Source organism: Pseudophryne corroboree, chromosome 9 (assembly GCF_028390025.1).
Source record: "Pseudophryne corroboree isolate aPseCor3 chromosome 9, aPseCor3.hap2, whole genome shotgun sequence".
Classification (NCBI taxonomy): domain Eukaryota; kingdom Metazoa; phylum Chordata; class Amphibia; order Anura; family Myobatrachidae; genus Pseudophryne; species Pseudophryne corroboree.
Window position 1 is genome coordinate 4,566,275 of NC_086452.1, and position 22,195 is coordinate 4,588,469.

General features: G+C 51.4%; 1 protein-coding gene across 3 annotated transcripts in view; it reads right to left on the reverse strand.

Moving 5' to 3' along the window:
• The window catches only part of SLC1A7 (solute carrier family 1 member 7), a 436,677-nt gene that overhangs the window by 105,982 nt on the left and 308,500 nt on the right, over positions 1-22,195 (reverse strand). For all 3 annotated transcript variants that reach the window (XM_063938903.1, XM_063938904.1, XM_063938902.1), the window contains one exon: positions 13,731-13,925. In XM_063938903.1, coding sequence (XP_063794973.1) covers positions 13,731-13,925 — 195 coding nt within the window. The remainder of the gene's footprint in view (positions 1-13,730; positions 13,926-22,195) is intronic.

The window sequence follows — 22,195 nt, forward strand, 5'->3', positions numbered from 1 at the left end:
GTCACAGGAGATCACACACAATACACACTGGGGAGTAACAGGAGATCACACACAATACACACTGGGGCGTCACAGGAGATCACACACAATACACACTGGGGCGTCACAGGAGGTCACACACAATACACACAGGAGATCACACACAATACACACTGGGGCGTCACAGGAGATCACACACAATACACATTGGGGCGTCACTGGAGATCACACACAATACACACTGGGGCGTCACAGGAGATCACACACAATACACACTGGGGCGTCACAGGAGATCATACACAATACACACTGGGGAGTCACAGGAGATCACACACAATACACACTGGGGCATCACAGGAGATCACACACAATACACACTGGGGCGTCACAGGAGATCACACACAATACACACTCGGGAGTCACAGGAGATCACACACAATACACACTGGGGAGTCACAGGAGATCACACACAATACACACTGGGGAGTCACTGGAGATCACACACAATACACACTGGGGCGTCACAGGAGATCACACACAATACACACTGGGGAGTCACAGGAGATCACACACAATACACACTGGGGAGTCACAGGAGATCACACACAATACACACTGGGGCGTCACAGGAGATCACACACAATACACACTGGGGCGTCACAGGAGATCACACACAATACACACTGGGGCATCACAGGAGATCACACACAATACACACTGGGGAGTCACAGGAGATCACACACAATACACACTGGGGCGTAACAGGAGATCACACACAATACACACTGGGGTGTCACAGGAGATCACACACAATACACACTGGGGAGTCACAGGAGATCACAATACACACTGGGGCGTCACAGGAGATCACACACAATACACACTGGGGAGTCACAGGAGATCACACACAATACACATTGGGGCGTCACAGGAGATCACACACAATACACACTGGGGAGTCACTGGAGATCACACACAATACACACTGGGGAGTCACAGGAGATCACACACAATACACACTGGGGCGTCACAGGAGATCACACACAATACACACTCGGGAGTCACAGGAGATCACACACAATACACACTGGGGCGTCACAGGAGATCACACACAATACACACTGGGGCGTCACAGGAGATCACACACAATACACACTGGGGCGTCACAGGAGATCACACACAATACACACTGGGGAGTCACTGGAGATCACACACAATACACACTGGGGCGTCACAGGAGATCACACACACTACACATTGGGGCGTCACAGGAGATCACACACAATACACACTGGGGCGTCACAGGAGATCACACACAATACACATTGGGGCGTCACTGGAGATCACACACAATACACACTGGGGCGTCACAGGAGATCACACACAATACACATTGGGGCGTCACTGGAGATCACACACAATACACACTGGGGCGTCACAGGAGATCACACACAATACACACTGGGGCGTCACAGGAGATCACACACAATACACACTGGGGAGTCACTGGAGATCACACACAATACACACTGGGGAGTCACAGGAGATCACACACAATACACACAGGGGAGTCACAGGAGATCACACACAATACACACTGGGGAGTCACAGGAGATCACACACAATACACACTGGGGAGTCACAGGAGATCACACACAATACACACTGGGGAGTCACAGGAGATCACACACAATACACACTGGGGAGTCACAGGAGATCACACACAATACACACTGGGGAGTCACAGGAGATCACACACAATACACACTGGGGAGTCACTGGAGATCACACACAATACACACTGGGGCGTCACAGGAGATCACACACAATACACACTGGGGCGTCACAGGAGATCACACACAATACACACTGGGGAGTCACAGGAGATCACACACAATACACACTGGGGAGTCACTGGAGATCACACACAATACACACTGGGGCGTCACAGGAGATCACACACAATACACACTGGGGAGTCACAGGAGATCACACACAATACACACTGGGGAGTCACAGGAGATCACACACAATACACACTGGGGCGTCACAGGAGATCACACACAATACACACTGGGGAGTCACAGGAGATCACACACAATACACACTGGGGCGTCACAGGAGATCACACACAATACACACTGGGGCGTCACAGGAGATCACACACAATACACACTGGGGCGTCACAGGAGATCACACACAATACATACTGGGGCGTCACAGGAGATCACACACAATACACACTGGGGAGTCACAGGAGATCACACACAATACACACTGGGGAGTCACAGGAGATCACACACAATACACACTGGGGAGTCACAGGAGATCACACACAATACACACTGGGGCGTCACAGGAGATCACACATAATACACACTGGGGAGTCACAGGAGATCACACACAATACACACTGGGGAGTCACAGGAGATCACACACAATACACACTGGGGCGTCACAGGAGATCACACACAATACACACTGGGGAGTCACTGGAGATCACACACAATACACACTGGGGCGTCACAGGAGATCACACACAATACACACTGGGGAGTCACTGGAGATCACACACAATACACACTGGGGCGTCACAGGAGATCACACACAATACACACTGGGGAGTCACAGGAGATCACACACAATACACACTGGGGAGTCACAGGAGATCACACACAATACACACTGGGGAGTCACAGGAGATCACACACAATACACACTGGGGCGTCACAGGAGATCACACACAATACACACTGGGGAGTCACAGGAGATCACACACAATACACACTGGGGAGTCACTGGAGATCACACACAATACACACTGAGGCGTCACAGGAGATCACACACAATACACACTGGGGCGTCACAGGAGATCACACACAATACACACTGGGGCGTCACAGGAGATCACACACAATACACACTGGGGAGTCACAGGAGATCACACACAATACACACTGGGGAGTCACAGGAGATCACACACAATACACACTGGGGAGTCACAGGAGATCACACACAATACACACTGGGGCGTCACAGGAGATCACACACAATACACACTGGGGCGTCACAGGAGATCACACACAATACACACTGGGGAGTCACAGGAGATCACACACAATACACACTGGGGAGTCACAGGAGATCACACACAATACACACTGGGGCGTCACAGGAGATCACACACAATACACACTGGGGCGTCACAGGAGATCACACACAATACACACTGGGGAGTCACAGGAGATCACACACAATACACACTGGGGAGTCACAGGAGATCACAAACAATACACACTGGGGCGTCACAGGAGATCACACACAATACACACTGGGGAGTCACAGGAGATCACACACAATACACACTGGGGAGTCACTGGAGATCACACACAATACACACTGGGGCGTCACAGGAGATCACACACAATACACACTGGGGCGTCACAGGAGATCACACACAATACACACTGGGGCGTCACAGGAGATCACACACAATACACACGGGGGAGTAACAGGACTTCACACACAATACACACTGGGGCGTCACAGGAGATCACACACAATACACACTGGGGCGTCACAGGAGATCACACACAATACACACTGGGGAGTCACAGGAGATCACACACAATACACACTGGGGAGTCACAGGAGATCACAAACAATACACACTGGGGCGTCACAGGAGATCACACACAATACACACTGGGGAGTCACAGGAGATCACACACAATACACACTGGGGAGTCACTGGAGATCACACACAATACACACTGGGGCGTCACAGGAGATCACACACAATACACACTGGGGCGTCACAGGAGATCACACACAATACACACTGGGGCGTCACAGGAGATCACACACAATACACACTGGGGAGTCACAGGAGATCACACACAATACACACTGGGGAGTCACAGGAGATCACACACAATACACACTGGGGAGTCACAGGAGATCACACACAATACACACTGGGGCGTCACAGGAGATCACACACAATACACACTGGGGCGTCACAGGAGATCACACACAATACACACTGGGGAGTCACAGGAGATCACACACAATACACACTGGGGAGTCACTGGAGATCACACACAATACACACTGAGGCGTCACAGGAGATCACACACAATACACACTGGGGCGTCACAGGAGATCACACACAATACACACTGGGGCGTCACAGGAGATCACACACAATACACACTGGGGAGTCACAGGAGATCACACACAATACACACTGGGGAGTCACAGGAGATCACACACAATACACACTGGGGAGTCACAGGAGATCACACACAATACACACTGGGGCGTCACAGGAGATCACACACAATACACACTGGGGCGTCACAGGAAATTACACACAATACACACTGGGGAGTCACAGGAGATCACACACAATACACACTGGGGCGTCACAGGAGATCACACACAATACACACTGGGGAGTCACAGGAGATCACACACAATACACACTGGGGCGTCACAGGAGATCACACACAATACACACTGGGGAGTCACAGGAGATCACACACAATACACACTGGGGAGTCACAGGAGATCACACACAATACACACTGGGGAGTCACAGGAGATCACACACAATACACACTGGGGAGTCACAGGAGATCACACACAATACACACTGGGGCGTCACAGGAGATCACACACAATACACACTGGGGCGTCACAGGAAATTACACACAATACACACTGGGGAGTCACAGGAGATCACACACAATACACACTGGGGTGTGGGACGCTCTGGATTTACACCCACTTGTGAGTTTTGCCCCGTGGGAGGCGTGGATCTATAATCAGTGAACCAGTATACAGTGATCAGCCATCGCAGTGACACCGCTGACTGACAGAGGGAATAACACTGATTGGCTCGTTACAATGACATCACGGCTGGGATATATTAGGAGCACGATGTGTTGGGAGCAGGAAATATGGGCGATATCTTGTGTATTCCGCGCCTCGCGGCTCAGCGCTGTCTTGGTGGCACGAGGGGGACTTGGTGTTGGTGATGATCGGTGTACTCTCCAGATACATATACACCTCTCACGGGAGATCTTATATTTACACTGGGCTTGGTTGATGAAATACGTCCCATAATCAGCAACAGCACCACCGTTCCCTACAGTCTTCTAGTACTTTCCAGACCACCTAAGTTCTGGAGAAACACAGACGTTTGTATTCTCCTCATCTCCATGTAATACCGGCGTGTCTGCGTCCTCAGCAACATCATACCGTATAGCTGTACAAAGGCGCCACTCGCTATTTAATCGTAATTATCTGCTATCTCCGTATTATGGGGGTCAGTAACACCCTGTCGCTGTTGTGGCGCACAGCGCAGTTTGTCGGTGATGGCATTCTGCGCTTGTGCAGTAGCCGCATAGCGGCTGTGCGGACATACACATTGCGAACGCATAAATGAAGAATGCGGCCTCAATGAGCTTGACATCGGCGGGCGTTCATGGGGCGGCGACGCAGCATTGGTGGCCAGGGCCAGTCGAATGGGGAGCGTTCTGAGAGCATTTTCGGGGCGGCTGCATGATGTCACGGGTAAACCTTAGATCTGATGCCTCCGCAATTAGATTGCAGACGCATCGGGAGGCGGCCTCACACATGGTGGGCGGTCCCGAGAATGTGCGGAGATGAACGCAGATCTGGGTGTGTATGCCGCCATCTGCATTGCTCTCTGAATAAGGCCCCATATGCGTCCAGAATGTAGACTGCAGAGTAGAATCAGCTCTTGGTGTGCGCAGGAAATTCTACGTCTGCTTTCCGGGAGCACAAATACCAGCAGGGAAACAAGTGACGACTGGTGAGATGTACTATGGCCGGGATGTATTGGGAGCTGACTTTGGAGAAATGAGCAACTTCTTATGGACATAGCAGCAAAGTCGGCTAATGTATTAGCGGCCGAGCACATGAACACTCAGACGCTTTCTGCCATGAGGTAGAGCGGCCGGGAGAAAGTCGGACCCAGGAGTTTCCCCGTGTCTAGCACAGAACTCGGCCCATGTAACGGGGTCTGAGTTTAAAAGTCGGACACAAAACAGCTCTACAGAGCCGGACATTATACAGGTGTTTTTTGGGCGCGTTGGATATGAAGATTTTGGAAATCAATTACAGGTGCACAGTGACAGCTCGTTTACAGCAAATTAACACTTTTCAATACATTTTGACAGTTTTAAAAAAACAAAACTTTGATCTCTCAACACAGGGGGTCATTCCGAGTTGATCGCTCGCTGGCTAGTTTTAGCAGCCGTGCAAACGCTATGCCGCCGCCCACCGGGGAGTGTATTGTAGCTTAGCAGAAGTGGGAACGCATGTGCAGCCGAGCTCTGCAAAAACAGTTTGTGCAGTTTCTGTGTAGATCTGAACCTACTCAGCGCTTGCGATCACTTCAGCCTATTCCTGTCCGGATTTGACGTCATACACCCGCCCAGCGAACGCCCAGCCACGCCTGCGTTTTCCCTGGCACGCCTGCGTTTTTCCAAACACACCCTGAAACGGTCAGTTGACACCCAGAAACGCCCCCTTCATGTCAATCACTCTGCGGCCGTTAGTGCGACTTAATTCTTCGCTAGAGCCTGTGCAAAATCACATCGTTAGTTGTAACCGTACAATGCGCGTGCGTATTGCGGGGCATACGCATGCGCAGAAATGCCGTTGCATACCTCCTAACTGTCCCGATTTTGGCGGGACAGTCCCGTTTTTCACGGTCTGTCCCGCTGTCCCACCCGCAGGTCGCAGTGTCCCGCGGGTGGGGCGGCAGTTGGGAGATCCCCCCCTGTCACTCGCTGCTCTGAAGAGAGCAGCGATGAATAGATGCTGTGCGCATGCGCACAGCGTCTATTCACGGCAGAGAGGGAGAGGGGACGTGACCAGTAGCTCTCACAGCGCTGTCCATGCCCTCATAATGACAAAACTGGAGGCGTGGCTTGTGATCACGACACTTGCTGTGAGGTCACGCCCCCTTTCTGTTCGGCCACGCCCCCTAAAATCGCGCGCAGTGGTGTCCCTCCTTCGCTGATGTCAAAGTTGGGAGGTATGCCGTTTTTTGCCCTGATTGCTGCACTGAGAATATCGGCAGCGAGCGATCAACTCGGAATGACCCCCTGAGTCCATGTACCGTACATGTTATTTGTGCACTGTAGGGTTCCTGCGCCATGGCGCTCCGCTTCCTGTCACAACCTGAGCCTGCAACGAGGGGTCTGATCATCACTTAGAGCCGGGAGCTCCCTGGAAACCAAACCCTAGGGCGCCAGATGTACTAATCCTTAAAAAGTGATAAAGTGGAGAGTGATAAAGTACCAACCAATCAGCTCCTAACGGTCATTTTTCAATTTAAATAAGGGGGGTAATTCCAAGTTGATCGCAGCAGGAAATTTTTTTAGCAGTTGGGCAAAACCATGTGCACTGCAGGGGGGGGGGGGCAGATATAACATGTGCAGAGAGAGTTCGATTTGGGTGGGTTATATTGTTTCTGTGCAGGGTAAATACTGGCTGCTTTATTTTTACACTGCAAATTAGATTGCAGATTGAACACACCCCACCCAAATCTGACTCTCTCTGCACATGTTACATCTGCCCCCCCTGCAGTGCACATGGTTTTGCTCAACTGCTAAAAAATGTCCTGCTGCGATCAACTTGGAATTACCCCCTATGTGTGGAGCAGTGCAGCTGTCCTTGCTATGATGCCAGCGCGCACACAAATGTCCTGAGATATAGCCGCCGCGCAGCAGCGTCTTACAATGCCGCCACTGTGCTGTGTGGCTGCTACTACTGGTAGTAAGAATGCAAAGCTGATATAATGTGTCATATTACCGGGGAAACAGCAGTAACAGAGGATTCCACACCTTCCCTACAACTTATCTTCCATTCCTCAATGTGACAATCTTTCACCTTCCAAAGAGCATTTTCATTTGTTTCTTTGGATCATAAATACTCGGATGGGAAGAATTTTTATTTATTACCAGAAAGAGTGCAGTGCAGGTCCCATTGTTTTTCTACTTCCCTTCCAATTCTCTATATGAGAGGAATACACAGCATAAATATATATATATATATATATATATATATTTCTCTCTCTTCTCTAACCTTAAACCTGACCCTCCCTCTAACCCTTCCCTCCACCACCGTACCCTAACCCTTCACTCCACCCCGCAGCCTAACCCCTACCCTTTCCTCCACCCCGCAGCCTAACCCTAACCCTTCCCTACACCCCCGCAGCCTAACCCTAACCCTTCCTTCCACCCCCGCAGTCTAACCCCAACCATTCCCTCCCTCCCACAGCTTAACCCTAACCCTTCCCTCCACCCCCATAGCCTAACCCCAACCCTTCCCTCCCTCCCACAGCTTAACCCTAACCCTTCCCTCCACCCCATAGCCTAACCCCAACCCTTCCCTCCCTCCCACAGCTTAACCCTAACCTTCCCTGGCATTCTTACATTTGGGATTCCAGTGCCGGCATTCTGACAGCTGGGATCCCATACATCCCCTGCCAGCTCCCGCTATAAGAAAAGTATAGATCTGACGCTGCTGTTCGGAGACGATTCTGCTCGTCTCCACCCTCCACCGGTAGCAGCAGTGCGGCTGCTGGGAGAGAGCAGAATCGGTCCCCATCCTGCATGAGAAGAGGACCTGCGCTGCTGCTGCCGCCTCATGGACAAGCGAGGGAAGGAGGTGCAAATACAACAGGCACAGCCGGGGCAGTGATGACAGGATATAGTGCTATGGATTGTATGAGGAAGGGGGCAGGAAATTGGTGGCATAGGGCCCCCTGAGGTCTAAATCCACCTCTGCTTAGAGGAAGCTCAGTATTTTATTAATCTGTTTAATCTTACATGATCATGGCGCAGGGGGAGGGGTGTGATGACGCAACTGTCAGCGATTCACCCCACATAGACCTCCTACTGTACGCTGCCCCCCCGGTAACCCCATCTACATTTTCCTGCAGTGATCGCCAGCTTCTGGCTGCTCACAGGATAAGTCATTGGTACCTGACAGTGACCTGGCCCACAGAGCATAGCACAGCAATGGGGTCTCCTGCACAGGAATGCAGGGGAAATACCAACAATAATGGGTAACTTTACTTTTACACTGCAATTTAGAGTTGAGCTGGAACGCCGCCCCTCCCACTTCTAAATAGCCGACCCCCCCCCCCCCCCCACCCCCAATCCAGCATAGAAAGCGCCAAGACTGCAACCTCGGGGAACAACGACCAAAGGTATGCAGATGAAAAGGGGGGGTGACCATGCATTATGGGGGTGTGGCCATGCATCACGCCCACATTGTGTGCCACATTTAGGAGTGGCCCAGCATCACACACCCTATTACATAACACACTCGGGGCGTGCCCAGCGCTACCGAGTCCCTGTCATATGCGCAGCGTCCATTCACCGCTGTGCTGCCATCATTAGGTGAGACAACAAGGCCTGCCAAACCCCCCCCATACACAGGACACTACAGCCCCCGGGTGGAGTGACAGGACTCTCCTCCCTGCCACAACTGTTACACACAACTCCCCCCATACACAGGACACTACAGCCCCCGGGTGGAGTGACAGGACTCTCCTCCATGCCACAACTGTTACACACAACTCCCCACATACACAGGACACTGCAGCCCCCGGGTGGAGTGACAGGACTCTCCTCCCTGCCACAACTGTTACACACAACTCCCCCCCCCCCCCCCCCCCCCCCATACACAGGACACTGCAGCCCCCGGGTGGAGTGACAGGACACACCTCCCTGCCACAACTGTTACACACAACTCCCCCCCCCCCCCCCATACACAGGACACTGCAGCCCCCGGGTGGAGTGACAGGACTCTCCTCCCTGCCACAACTGTTACACACAACTCCCCCCATACACAGGACACTGCAGCCCCCGGGTGGAGTGACAGGACTCTCCTCCATGCCACAACTGTTACACACAACTCCCCACATACACAGGACACTGCAGCCCCCGGGTGGAGTGACAGGACTCTCCTCCCTGCCACAACTGTTACACACAACTCCCCCCCATACACAGGACACTGCAGCCCCCGGGTGGAGTGACAGGACTCTCCTCCCTGCCACAACTGTTACACACAACTCCCCCCCCCCCCCCCCCCCCCCATCCCCCCCATACACAGGACACTGCAGCCCCCGGGTAGAGTGACAGGACTCTCCTCCCTGCCACAACTGTTACACACAACTGCCCGCCCCCCATACACTGGACACTGCAGCCCCCCGGGGGGGGGGGGGGGGGGGAGTGACAGGACTCTCCTCCCTGCCACAACTGTTACACACAACTCCCCCCCCCCCCCCCCCCCATACACAGGACACTGCAGCCCCCGGGTGGAGTGACAGGACACACCTCCCTGCCACAACTGTTACACACAACTCCCCCCCCCCCCCCCATACACAGGACACTGCAGCCCCCGGGTGGAGTGACAGGACTCTCCTCCCTGCCACAACTGTTACACACAACTCCCCCCCCCCCCATACACAGGACACTGCAGCCCCCGGGTGGAGTGACAGGACTCTCCTCCCTGCCACAACTGTTACATACAACTCCCCCCCATACACAGGACACTGCAGCCCCCGGGTGGAGTGACAGGACTCTTCTCCCTGCCACAACTGTTACACACAACTCCCCCCCCCTCCCCCCCCCCTATACACAGAACACTGCAGCCCCCGGGTGGAGTGACAGGACTCTCCTCCCTGCCACAACTGTTACACACAACTCCCCCCATACACAGGACACTGCAGCCACGGGGGGAGTGACAGGACTCTTCTCCCTGCCACAACTGCTACACACAACTCCCCCCCATACACAGGACACTGCAGCCCCCGGGTGGAGTGACAGGACTCTCCTCCCTGCCACAACTGTTACACACAACTCTCCCCCATACACAAGACACTGCAGCCCCCGGGTGGAGTGACAGGACTCTCCTCCCTGCCACAACTGTTACACACAACTCCCCCCCCCCCCCATACACAGGACACTGCAGCCCCCGGGAGGAGGTGACAGGACTCTCCTCCCTGCCACAACTGTTAAACACAACTCCCCCCATACACAGGACACTGCAGCCCCCGGGAGGAGTGACAGGACTCTCCTCCATGCCACAACTGTTACACACAACTCCCCCCCCCCCCCCCCCCATACACAGGACACTGCAGCCCCCGGGTGGAGTGACAGGACTCTCCTCCCTGCCACAACTGTTACACACAACTCCCCCCATACACAGGACACTGCAGCCCCCGGGAGGAGTGACAGGACTCTCCTCCATGCCACAACTGTTACACACAACTCCCCCCCCCCCCCCCCCCATACACAGGACACTGCAGCCCCCGGGTGGAGTGACAGGACTCACCTCCCTGCCACAACTGTTACACACAACTCCCCCCCCCCCCCCCCCCCCCATACACAGGACACTGCAGCCCCCGGGTGGAGTGACAGGACTCTCCTCCCTGCCACAACTGTTACACACAACTCCCCCCCCCCCCCCATACACAGGACACTGCAGCCCCCGGGTGGAGTGACAGGACTCTCCTCCCTGCCACAACTGTTACATACAACTCCCCCCATACACAGGACACTGCAGCCACGGGGGGAGTGACAGGACTCTTCTCCCTGCCACAACTGCTACACACAACTCCCCCCCATACACAAGACACTGCAGCCCCCGGGTGGAGTGACAGGACTCTCCTCCCTGCCACAACTGTTACACACAACTCCCCCCCATACACAAGACACTGCAGCCCCCGGGTGGAGTGACAGGACTCTTCTCCCTGCCACAACTGTTACACACAACTCCCCCCATACACAGGACACTGCAGCCCCCGGGTGGAGTGACAGGACTCTACTTCCTGCCACAACTGTTACACACAACTCCCCCCCATACACAGGACACTGCAGCCCCCGGGTGGAGTGACAGGACTCTACTTCCTGCCACAACTGTTAAACACAACTCCCCCCCATACACAGGGCACTGCAGCCCCCGAGTGGAGTGACAGGACTCTCCTCCCTGCCACAACTGTTACACACAACTCCCCCCGTATATCTTACTCCCATCACACCCTCAGGAGTGCTACACACTGCTCCCTGCCTCCCGCAGTCAGACGCCCATCAGCCGCCAGTCTCCAGGGGCATACACACGGTGAGGTAATGACTAAGTGGCGATTTTTACTTTGCGATTTCCCTTGAACTCCCCGGAACCCTGAACCCCGATACTGACAATCTCTACTTGCGATTTTGACTACACTTTGTACTAGATTGCACACAATATAGTCAGGATGGACTTACCTGCACAGTCCATTTCTTCTTGGGATACTGACCCCGCGGGAGCGCGCATCGGTATGGCAAGCTGTATACACGCGGTGCAATATGCGATAACTTTTCTTACGATTTTCACTATATAATCACACCTGACCTAAGGAACTCACCTCCTCACTCCTACCGCCGCCTCACTGCGCACCCCAGGCCTCTGCTCCCTCTCTGTGTCCCCCTCAGAATGTCAGCTCTCACAGGCAGGGCCCTCTCTCCTTGTGTTTCTCTATGTAATAATGTAATTTGTGAATGTGACAGTGTAATGTGGTCGCCTTGTACCTACGTCATCGTGTTGTACTGCGCTACGGAACACTTGCGGCACCACGTAATAATTGAAATGTAAAAAAACAAACCAGCGACGAGGCATAAGGGGTATTACTCCTATAAAGGGGGGTATTACTCCTATAAAGGGGGGTATTACTCCTATAAAGAGGGTTATTAATCCTATAAAGGGGGGTATTAATCCTATAAAGGGGGGTATTAATCCTATAAAGGGGGTATTACTCCTATAAAGGGGGGTATTACTCCTATATAGGGGGTAATTACTCCTATAAAGGGGGGTATTAGTCCTATAAAGGGGGGTATTAGTCCTATAAAGGGGGTATTACTCCTATAAAGGGGGGTATTACTCCTATATAGGGGGTAATTACTCCTATAAAGGGGGGTATTAGTCCTATAAAGGGGGTATTACTCCAATAAAGGGGGGTATTACTCCTATAAAGGGGGGTATTAGTCCTATAAAGGGGGTATTACTCCTATATAGGGGGTAATTACTCCTATAAAGGGGGGTATTAGTCCTATAAAGGGGGTATTACTCCAATAAAGGGGGGTATTACTCCTATAAAGGGGGGTATTAGTCCTATAAAGGGGGGTATTACTCCTATATAGGGGGTAATTACTCCTATAAAGGGGGTATTAGTCCTATAAAGGGGGGTATTAGTCCTATAAAGGGGGGTATGTGTATTAGTCCTATAAAGGGGGGTATTAGTCCTATAAAGGGGGGTATGTGTATTAGTCCTATAAAGGTGGAGTATTACTCCTATAAATGTGGTTATTACTCCTATAAATGTGGTTATTACTCCTATAAAGGGGGTTATTACTCCTATATAGGGAATAATTACTCCTATAAAGGGGGTTATTACTCCTATATGGGGAGGTATTACTCCTATAAGGGGGGTATTACTCCTATAAGGGGGGTATTACTCCTATAAGGGGGGTATTAGTCCTGTAAAGGGGGGTATTAGTCCTATAAAGGGGGGTATTAGTCCTATAAAGGGGGGGTATTACTCCTATAAATGGGGGTAATTACTCCTATAAAGGGGGGAATTACTCCTATAAAGGGGGGTATTACTCCTATAGAGGGAAGCCAATGTTCATTACTATATATAAACCTTTGCGGCATCTTTATACCTGATGGTGATGAGCTGGCCGAAGTCTAGCTCGTAGTTGTTCACTTGTGCGATAAAGATGGCGGCTACGGCTTCATATAGGGCGGTCCCGTCCATGTTGATGGTGGCCCCGACGGGCAGCACAAACCTGGCGATGCGTCTGTCTATGTGATTGTTCTCTAGCAGACATTTAAATGTTATTGGCAGCGTGGCAGAACTGCGGAGACACAGAGGAGCCATGTTACGTGGCGGCACACACATACACATATAAGTCATTTACATACACACACACATACACTGATCAGTGATTCCGTCCCCCACCAACACACACGCACACACACACACACACACACACACACACACACACACACACACACACACACCAGTAATCCTCCCACACACACACACACACACACACACACACATCAGTGATTCCCTACAGGGCCGGACTGTGGGCCAGTCTGACCCGGGTCACTGTTTACTACCCCTAGCATTCCACCCCATGCCAGAGTTATGCCACCCACCACCCTACCAGGCTGTCATACATCCAACAGTGAGGGGCAGAGCTCCTTGTGTATAATACTCAGAGAATGACAATTGTGCAATTAGTTTTCTCTTTGCTGGTTTGTTTCCTGTAGTTTAGTACATAACACGTCATGCAGTAACAGTAATGAGCAGCAGCTGTGTTATTGTATGAGGAAGCAGAACATTATGTAATAAGCCAACGCACAGCTAGTGACATCACTGCGCCTAGGGCTATGGCTGGTAATTACTGAGAAATGCAATGTGTGCCTCCTGTTATTGTGCCAGTATTGGCGGCATCGCAGCTGGAGACTGACGCATGAGGACGGAGGAGTGACGGGGCGCTGGTCATATGTTCACATGGTATTTGTACACTGACAGAACGCAGCGGGAGAGCTCATCCCAGTAATGACCTGGGGCCAGTCACGGAGAACAGTCACTATAGTATACCATTCCCTGATTGGCCAGCTTCATGGCGACTGCAGACACAAACACAGGAACGGAGGGGAGCGTAACCCCGGCCTCTACCACTATATAATACCAGCAATCCAGCTATATGACCTATCAGGACCTAGGAACGGAGGAGAGCGTTACCCCGGCCTCTACCACTATATAATACCAGCAATCCAGCTATATACCTATCAGGGCCTAGGAACGGAGGAGAGCGTTACCCCGGCCTCTACCGTTATATAATACCAGCAATCCAGCTATATGACCTATCAGGGCCTAGGAACGGAGGAGAGCGTTATCCCGGCCTCTACCATTATATAATACCAGCAATCCAGCTATATGACCTATCAGGGCCTAGGAACGGAGGAGAGCGTTATCCCGGCCTCTACCATTATATAATACCAGCAATCCAGCTATATGACCTATCAGGGCCTAGGAACGGAGGAGAGCGTTACCCCGGCCTCTACCATTATATAATACCAGCAATCCAGCTATATGACCTATTAGGGCCTAGGAACGGGGGGGAGCGTTATCCCGGCCTCTACCATTATATAATACCAGCAATCCAGCTATGTGACCTATCAGGGCCTAGGAACGGAGGAGAGTGTTATGCCGGCCTCTACCGTTATATAATAACAGCAATCCAGCTATATGACCTATCAGGGCCTAGGAACGGAGGAGAGCGTTACCCCGGCCTCTACCATTATATAGTATCAGCAATCCAGCTATATGACCTAGCAGGGCCTAGGGACGGAGGAGAGTGTTACCCCGGCCTCTACCATTATATAGTACCAGCAATCCAGCTATGTGACCTATCAGGGCCTAGGAATGGAGGAGAGCGTTACCCCGGCCTCTACCATTATATAATACCAGCAATCCAGCTATATACCTATCAGGGCCTAGGAACGGAGGGGAGCGTTACCCCGGCCTCTACCATTATATAATACCAGCAATCCAGCTATATGACCTATCCGGGCCTAGGAACGGAGGAGAGCATTATCCCGGCCTCTACCATTATATAATACTAGCAATCCAGCTATATACCTATCAGGGCCTAGGAACGGAGGAGAGCATTATCCCGGCCTCTACCATTATATAATACCAGCAATCCAGCTATATACCTATCAGGGCCTAGGAACGGAGGGGAGCGTTACCCCGGCCTCTACCGTTATATAATACCAGCAATCCAGCTATATACCTATCAGGGCCTAGGAACGGAGGGGAGCGTTATCCCGGCCTCTACCATTATATAATACCAGCAATCCAGCTATATACCTATCAGGGCCTAGGAACGGAGGGGAGCGTTATCCCGGCCTCTACCATTATATAATACCAGCAATCCAGCTATGTGACCTATCCGGGCCTAGGAACGGAGGAGAGCGTTACCCCGGCCTCTACCATTATATAATACCAGCAATCCAGCTATATGACCTATCAGGGCCTAGGAACGGAGGGGAGCGTTACCCGGCCTCTACCATTATATAGTACCAGCAATCCAGCTATATGACCTATCAGGGCCTAGGAACGGAGGGGAGCGTTACCCCGGCCTCTACCATTATATAATACCAGCAATCCAGCTATATGACCTATCAGGGCCTAGGAACGGAGGAGAGTGTTACCCCGGCCTCTACCATTATATAATACCAGCAATCCAGCTATATACCTATCAGGGCCTAGGAACGGAGGAGAGCGTTACCCCGGCCTCTACCATTATATAATACCAGCAATCCAGCTATATGACCTATCAGGGCCTAGGAACGGAGGAGAGTGTTACCCCGGCCTCTACCATTATATTATACCAACAATCCAGCTATATGACCTGTCAGGGCCTAGGAACGGAGGAGAGCGTTATCCCGGCCTCTACCATTATATAATACCAGCAATCCAGCTATATACCTATCAGGGCCTAGGAACGGAGGAGAGCGTTACCCCGGCCTCTACCATTATATAATACCAGCAATCCAGCTATATGACCTATCAGGGCCTAGGAACGGAGGAGAGCGTTATCCCGGCCTCTACCATTATATAATACCAGCAATCCAGCTATATATCTATCAGGGCCTAGGAACGGAGGGGAGCGTTACCCCGGCCTCTACCATTATATAATACCAGCAATCCAGCTATATGACTTATCAGGGCCTAGGAACAGAGGGGAGCGTTACCCCGGCCTCTACCATTATATAATACTAGCAATCCAGCTATATATCTATCAGGGCCTAGGAACAGAGGGGAGCGTTACCCCGGCCTCTACCATTATATAATACCAGCAATCCAGCTATGTGACCTATCAGGGCCTAGGAACGGAGGGGAGCGTTATCCCGGCCTCTACCATTATATAATACCAACAATCCAGCTATATGACCTATCCAGGCCTAGGAACGGAGGAGAGCGTTATCCCGGCCTCTACCATTATATAATACCAACAATCCAGCTATATGACCTATCCGGGCCTAGGAACGGAGGAGAGCGTTATCCCGGCCTCTACCATTATATAATACTAGCAATCCAGCTATATGACCTATCAGGGCCTAGGAACGGAGGAGAGCGTTACCCCGGCCTCTACCATTATATAATACCAGCAATCCAGCTATATGACCTATCAGGGCCTTGGAACGGAGGGGAGCGTTACCCCGGCCTCTACCATTATATAGTATCAGCAATCCAGCTATATGACCTATCAGGGCCTAGGAACGGAGGAGAGTGTTACCCCGGCCTCTACCATTATATAGTACCAGCAATCCAGCTATGTGACCTATCAGGGCCTAGGAATGGAGGAGAGCGTTACCCCCGGCCTCTACCATTATATAATACCAGCAATCCAGCTATATACCTATCAGGGCCTAGGAATGGAGGGGAGCGTTACCCCGGCCTCTACCATTATATAATACCAGCAATCCAGCTATATACCTATCAGGGCCTAGGAACGGAGGGGAGCGTTATCCCGGCCTCTACCATTATATAATACCAGCAATCCAGCTATATACCTATCAGGGCCTAGGAACGGAGGGGAGCGTTATCCCGGCCTCTACCATTATATAATACCAGCAATCCAGCTATGTGACCTATCCGGGCCTAGGAACGGAGGGGAGCGTTACCCCGGCCTCTACCATTATATAATACCAGCAATCCAGCTATATGACCTATCAGGGCCAAGGAACGAAGGAGAGCGTTACCCCGGCCTCTACCATTATATAATACCAGCAATCCAGCTATATGACCTATCAGGGCCTAGGAACGGAGGAGAGCGTTACCCCAGCCTCTACCATTATATAATACCAGCAATCCAGCTATATGACCTATCAGGGCCTAGGAACGGAGGAGAGCGTTACCCCAGCCTCTACCATTATATAATACCAGCAATCCAGCTATATGACCTATCAGGGCCTAGGAACGGAGGAGAGCGTTATCCCGGCCTCTACCATTATATAATACCAACAATCCAGCTACATGACCTATCAGGGCCTAGGAACGGAGGGGAGCGTTACCCCGGCCTCTACCATTATATAATACCAGCAATCCAGCTATATACCTATCAGGGCCTACGAACGGAGGAGAGCATTATCCCGGCCTCTACCATTATATAATACCAGCAATCCAGCTATATACCTATCAGGGCCTAGGAACGGAGGGGAGCGTTACCCCGGCCTCTACCATTATATAATACCAGCAATCCAGCTATATGACCTATCCGGGCCTAGGAACGGAGGAGAGCGTTATCCCGGCCTCTACTATTATATAATACTAGCAATCCAGCTATATACCTATCAGGGCCTAGGAACGGAGGAGAGCATTATCCCGGCCTCTACCATTATATAATACCAGCAATCCAGCTATATACCTATCAGGGCCTAGGAACGGAGGGGAGCGTTACCCCGGCCTCTACCATTATATAATACCAGCAATCCAGCTATATGACCTATCCGGGCCTAGGAACGGAGGAGAGCATTATCCCGGCCTCTACCATTATATAATACTAGCAATCCAGCCATATACCTATCAGGGCCTAGGAACGGAGGAGAGCATTATCCTGGCCTCTACCATTATATAATACCAGCAATCCAGCTATATACCTATCAGGGCCTAGGAACGGAGGGGAGCGTTACCCCGGCCTCTACCGTTATATAATACCAGCAATCCAGCTATATACCTATCAGGGCCTAGGAACGGAGGGGAGCGTTATCCCGGCCTCTACCATTATATAATACCAGCAATCCAGCTATATACCTATCAGGGCCTAGGAACGGAGGGGAGCGCTATCCCGGCCTCTACCATTATATAATACCAGCAATCCAGCTATGTGACCTATCCGGGCCTAGGAACGGAGGAGAGCGTTACCCCGGCCTCTACCATTATATAATACCAGCAATCCAGCTATATGACCTATCAGGGCCTAGGAACGGAGGGGAGCGTTACCCCGGCCTCTACCATTATATAATACCAGCAATCCAGCTATATACCTATCAGGGCCTAGGAACGGAGGAGAGCGTTACCCCGGCCTCTACCATTATATAATACCAGCAATCCAGCTATATGACCTATCAGGGCCTAGGAACGGAGGAGAGCGTTACCCCGGCCTCTACCATTATATAATACCAGCAATCCAGCTATATACCTATCAGGGCCTAGGAACGGAGGAGAGCGTTACCCCGGCCTCTACCATTATATAATACCAGCAATCCAGCTATATACCTATCAGGGCCTAGGAACGGAGGAGAGCGTTATCCCGGCCTCTACCATTATATAATACCAGCAATCCAGCTATATGACCTATCAGAGCCTAGGAACGGAGGAGAGCGTTATCCCGGCCTCTACCATTATATAATACCAGCAATCCAGCTATATACCTATCAGGGCCTAGGAACGGAGGAGAGCGTTACCCCGGCCTCTACCATTATATAATACCAGCAATCCAGCTATATGACCTATCAGGGCCTAGGAACGGAGGAGAGCGTTATCCCGGCCTCTACCATTATATAATACCAGGAATCCAGCTATATACCTATCAGGGCCTAGGAACGGAGGAGAGCGTTACCCCGGCCTCTACCATTATATAATACCAGCAATCCAGCTATATCACCTATCAGGGCCTAGGAACGGAGGAGAGCGTTATCCCGGCCTCTACCATTATATAATACCAGCAATCCAGCTATATACCTATCAGGGCCTAGGAACGGAGGGGAGCGTTACCCCGGCCTCTACCATTATATAATACCAGCAATCCAGCTATATGATCTATCAGGGCCTAGGAACGGAGGAGAGCGTTACCCCGGCCTCTACCATTATATAATACCAGCAATCCAGCTATATACCTATCAGGGCCTAGGAACGTAGGAGAGCGTTACCCCGGCCTCTACCATTATATAATACCAGCAATCCAGCTATATGACCTATCAGGGCCTAGGAACGGAGGAGAGCGTTACCCCGGCCTCTACCATTATATAATACCAGCAATCCAGCTATATACCTATCAGGGCCTAGGAACGGAGGAGAGCGTTACCCCGGCCTCTACCATTATATAATACCAGCAATCCAGCTATATGACCTATCAGGGCCTAGGAACGGAGGGGAGCGTTACCCCGGCCTCTACCGTTATATAATACCAGCAATCCAGCTATATACCTATCAGGGCCTAAGAACGGAGGAGAGCGTTACCCCGGCCTCTACCATTATATAATACCAACAATCCAGCTATATGACCTATCAGGGCCTAGGAACGGAGGAGAGCGTTATCCCGGCCTCTACCATTATATAATACCAGCAATCCAGCTATATACCTATCAGGGCCTAGGAACGGAGGAGAGCGTTACCCCGGCCTCTACCATTATATAATACCAGCAATCCAGCTATATGACCTATCAGGGCCTAGGAACGGAGGAGAGCGTTATCCCGGCCTCTACCATTATATAATACCAGCAATCCAGCTATATATCTATCAGGGCCTAGGAACGGAGGGGAGCGTTACCCCGGCCTCTACCATTATATAATACCAGCAATCCAGCTATATGACCTATCAGGGCCTAGGAACGGAGGAGAGCGTTACCCCGGCCTCTACCATTATATAATACCAGCAATCCAGCTATATGACTTATCAGGGCCTAGGAACAGAGGGGAGCGTTACCCCGGCCTCTACCATTATATAATACTAGCAATCCAGCTATATATCTATCAGGGCCTAGGAACGGAGGGGAGCGTTACCCCGGCCTCTACCATTATATAATACCAGCAATCCAGCTATGTGACCTATCAGGGCCTAGGAACGGAGGGGAGCGTTATCCCGGCCTCTACCATTATATAATACCAACAATCCAGCTATATGACCTATCCAGGCCTAGGAACGGAGGAGAGCGTTATCCCGGCCTCTACCATTATATAATACCAACAATCCAGCTATATGACCTATCCGGGCCTAGGAACGGAGGAGAGCGTTATCCCGGCCTCTACCATTATATAATACTAGCAATCCAGCTATATGACCTATCAGGGCCTAGGAACAGAGGAGAGCGTTACCCCGGCCTCTACCATTATATAATACCAGCAATCCAGCTGTCAGGAATCGGGACTTAACGTCACAGATCTTACCAGTGCGCAGCCTAGTCCGGCTCCGGTGGTCCTGCAGGTGTCATGTCGCCTCCCACTGTGCTGGCTCCAGTACCCCTGAACTCCATTCCAGCTCACCGCTATCCTCCCCGCTGGCCGCAGGTACTGGGCGCCGCCATGTTGCCAATGATCAGCTGACCGCAACTCTACCAACCACGGCTGTCGGTTCAGTCACATGATTCCACTGCCCAATCACTGTCCAGCAAGGGGGATAAAGGGGCTGGGCAGGGCCCTAGCAAATCGTCCAGAACAACGTCGCTTCCTAGCTGCGTCTAGACTCATACTTCAGGGTTCACTCCTTGTGCCCTGAAAGCTCTTTAAACTACCTGTGATTCCAGCTCATTGTATATCATCAGCACAGAGACTTCAGTTCTTAGCAGCATTACCAGCACTGTGATTTCAGCTCAAAGCAAGTATTACCAGCACTGTGATTTCTACTCACTGCAGCAATACTAACACTGTGATTCCAGCTCATAGAAGTAACACCTGTGCTGAGTTTCCTGAAGTTAAATAATCTTCCAGTGTGTCCTTGAGTGTGCTGCTGCAAGCATTCCTGAAACAGCTCAGTCCAAGTGCAAGCTAATCAGTCTGATATTTAACTGACTCCAGTTGTCTCACCGGATTCCAGGCCGGTTCAAGCAAGTCTGATATTTAACTGACTCCAGTTCCAGTTGTCTCACCGGATTCCAGGCCGGTTCAAGCAAGTCTGATATTTAACTGACTCCAGTTCCAGTTGTCTCACCGGATTCCAGGCCGGTTCAAGCAAGTCTGATATTTAACTGACTCCAGTTCCAGTTGTCTCACCGGATTCCAGGCCGGTTCAAGCAAGTCTGATATTTAACTGACTCCAGTTCCAGTTGTCTCACCGGATTCCAGGCCGGTTCAAGCAAGTCTGATATTTAACTGACTCCAGTTCCA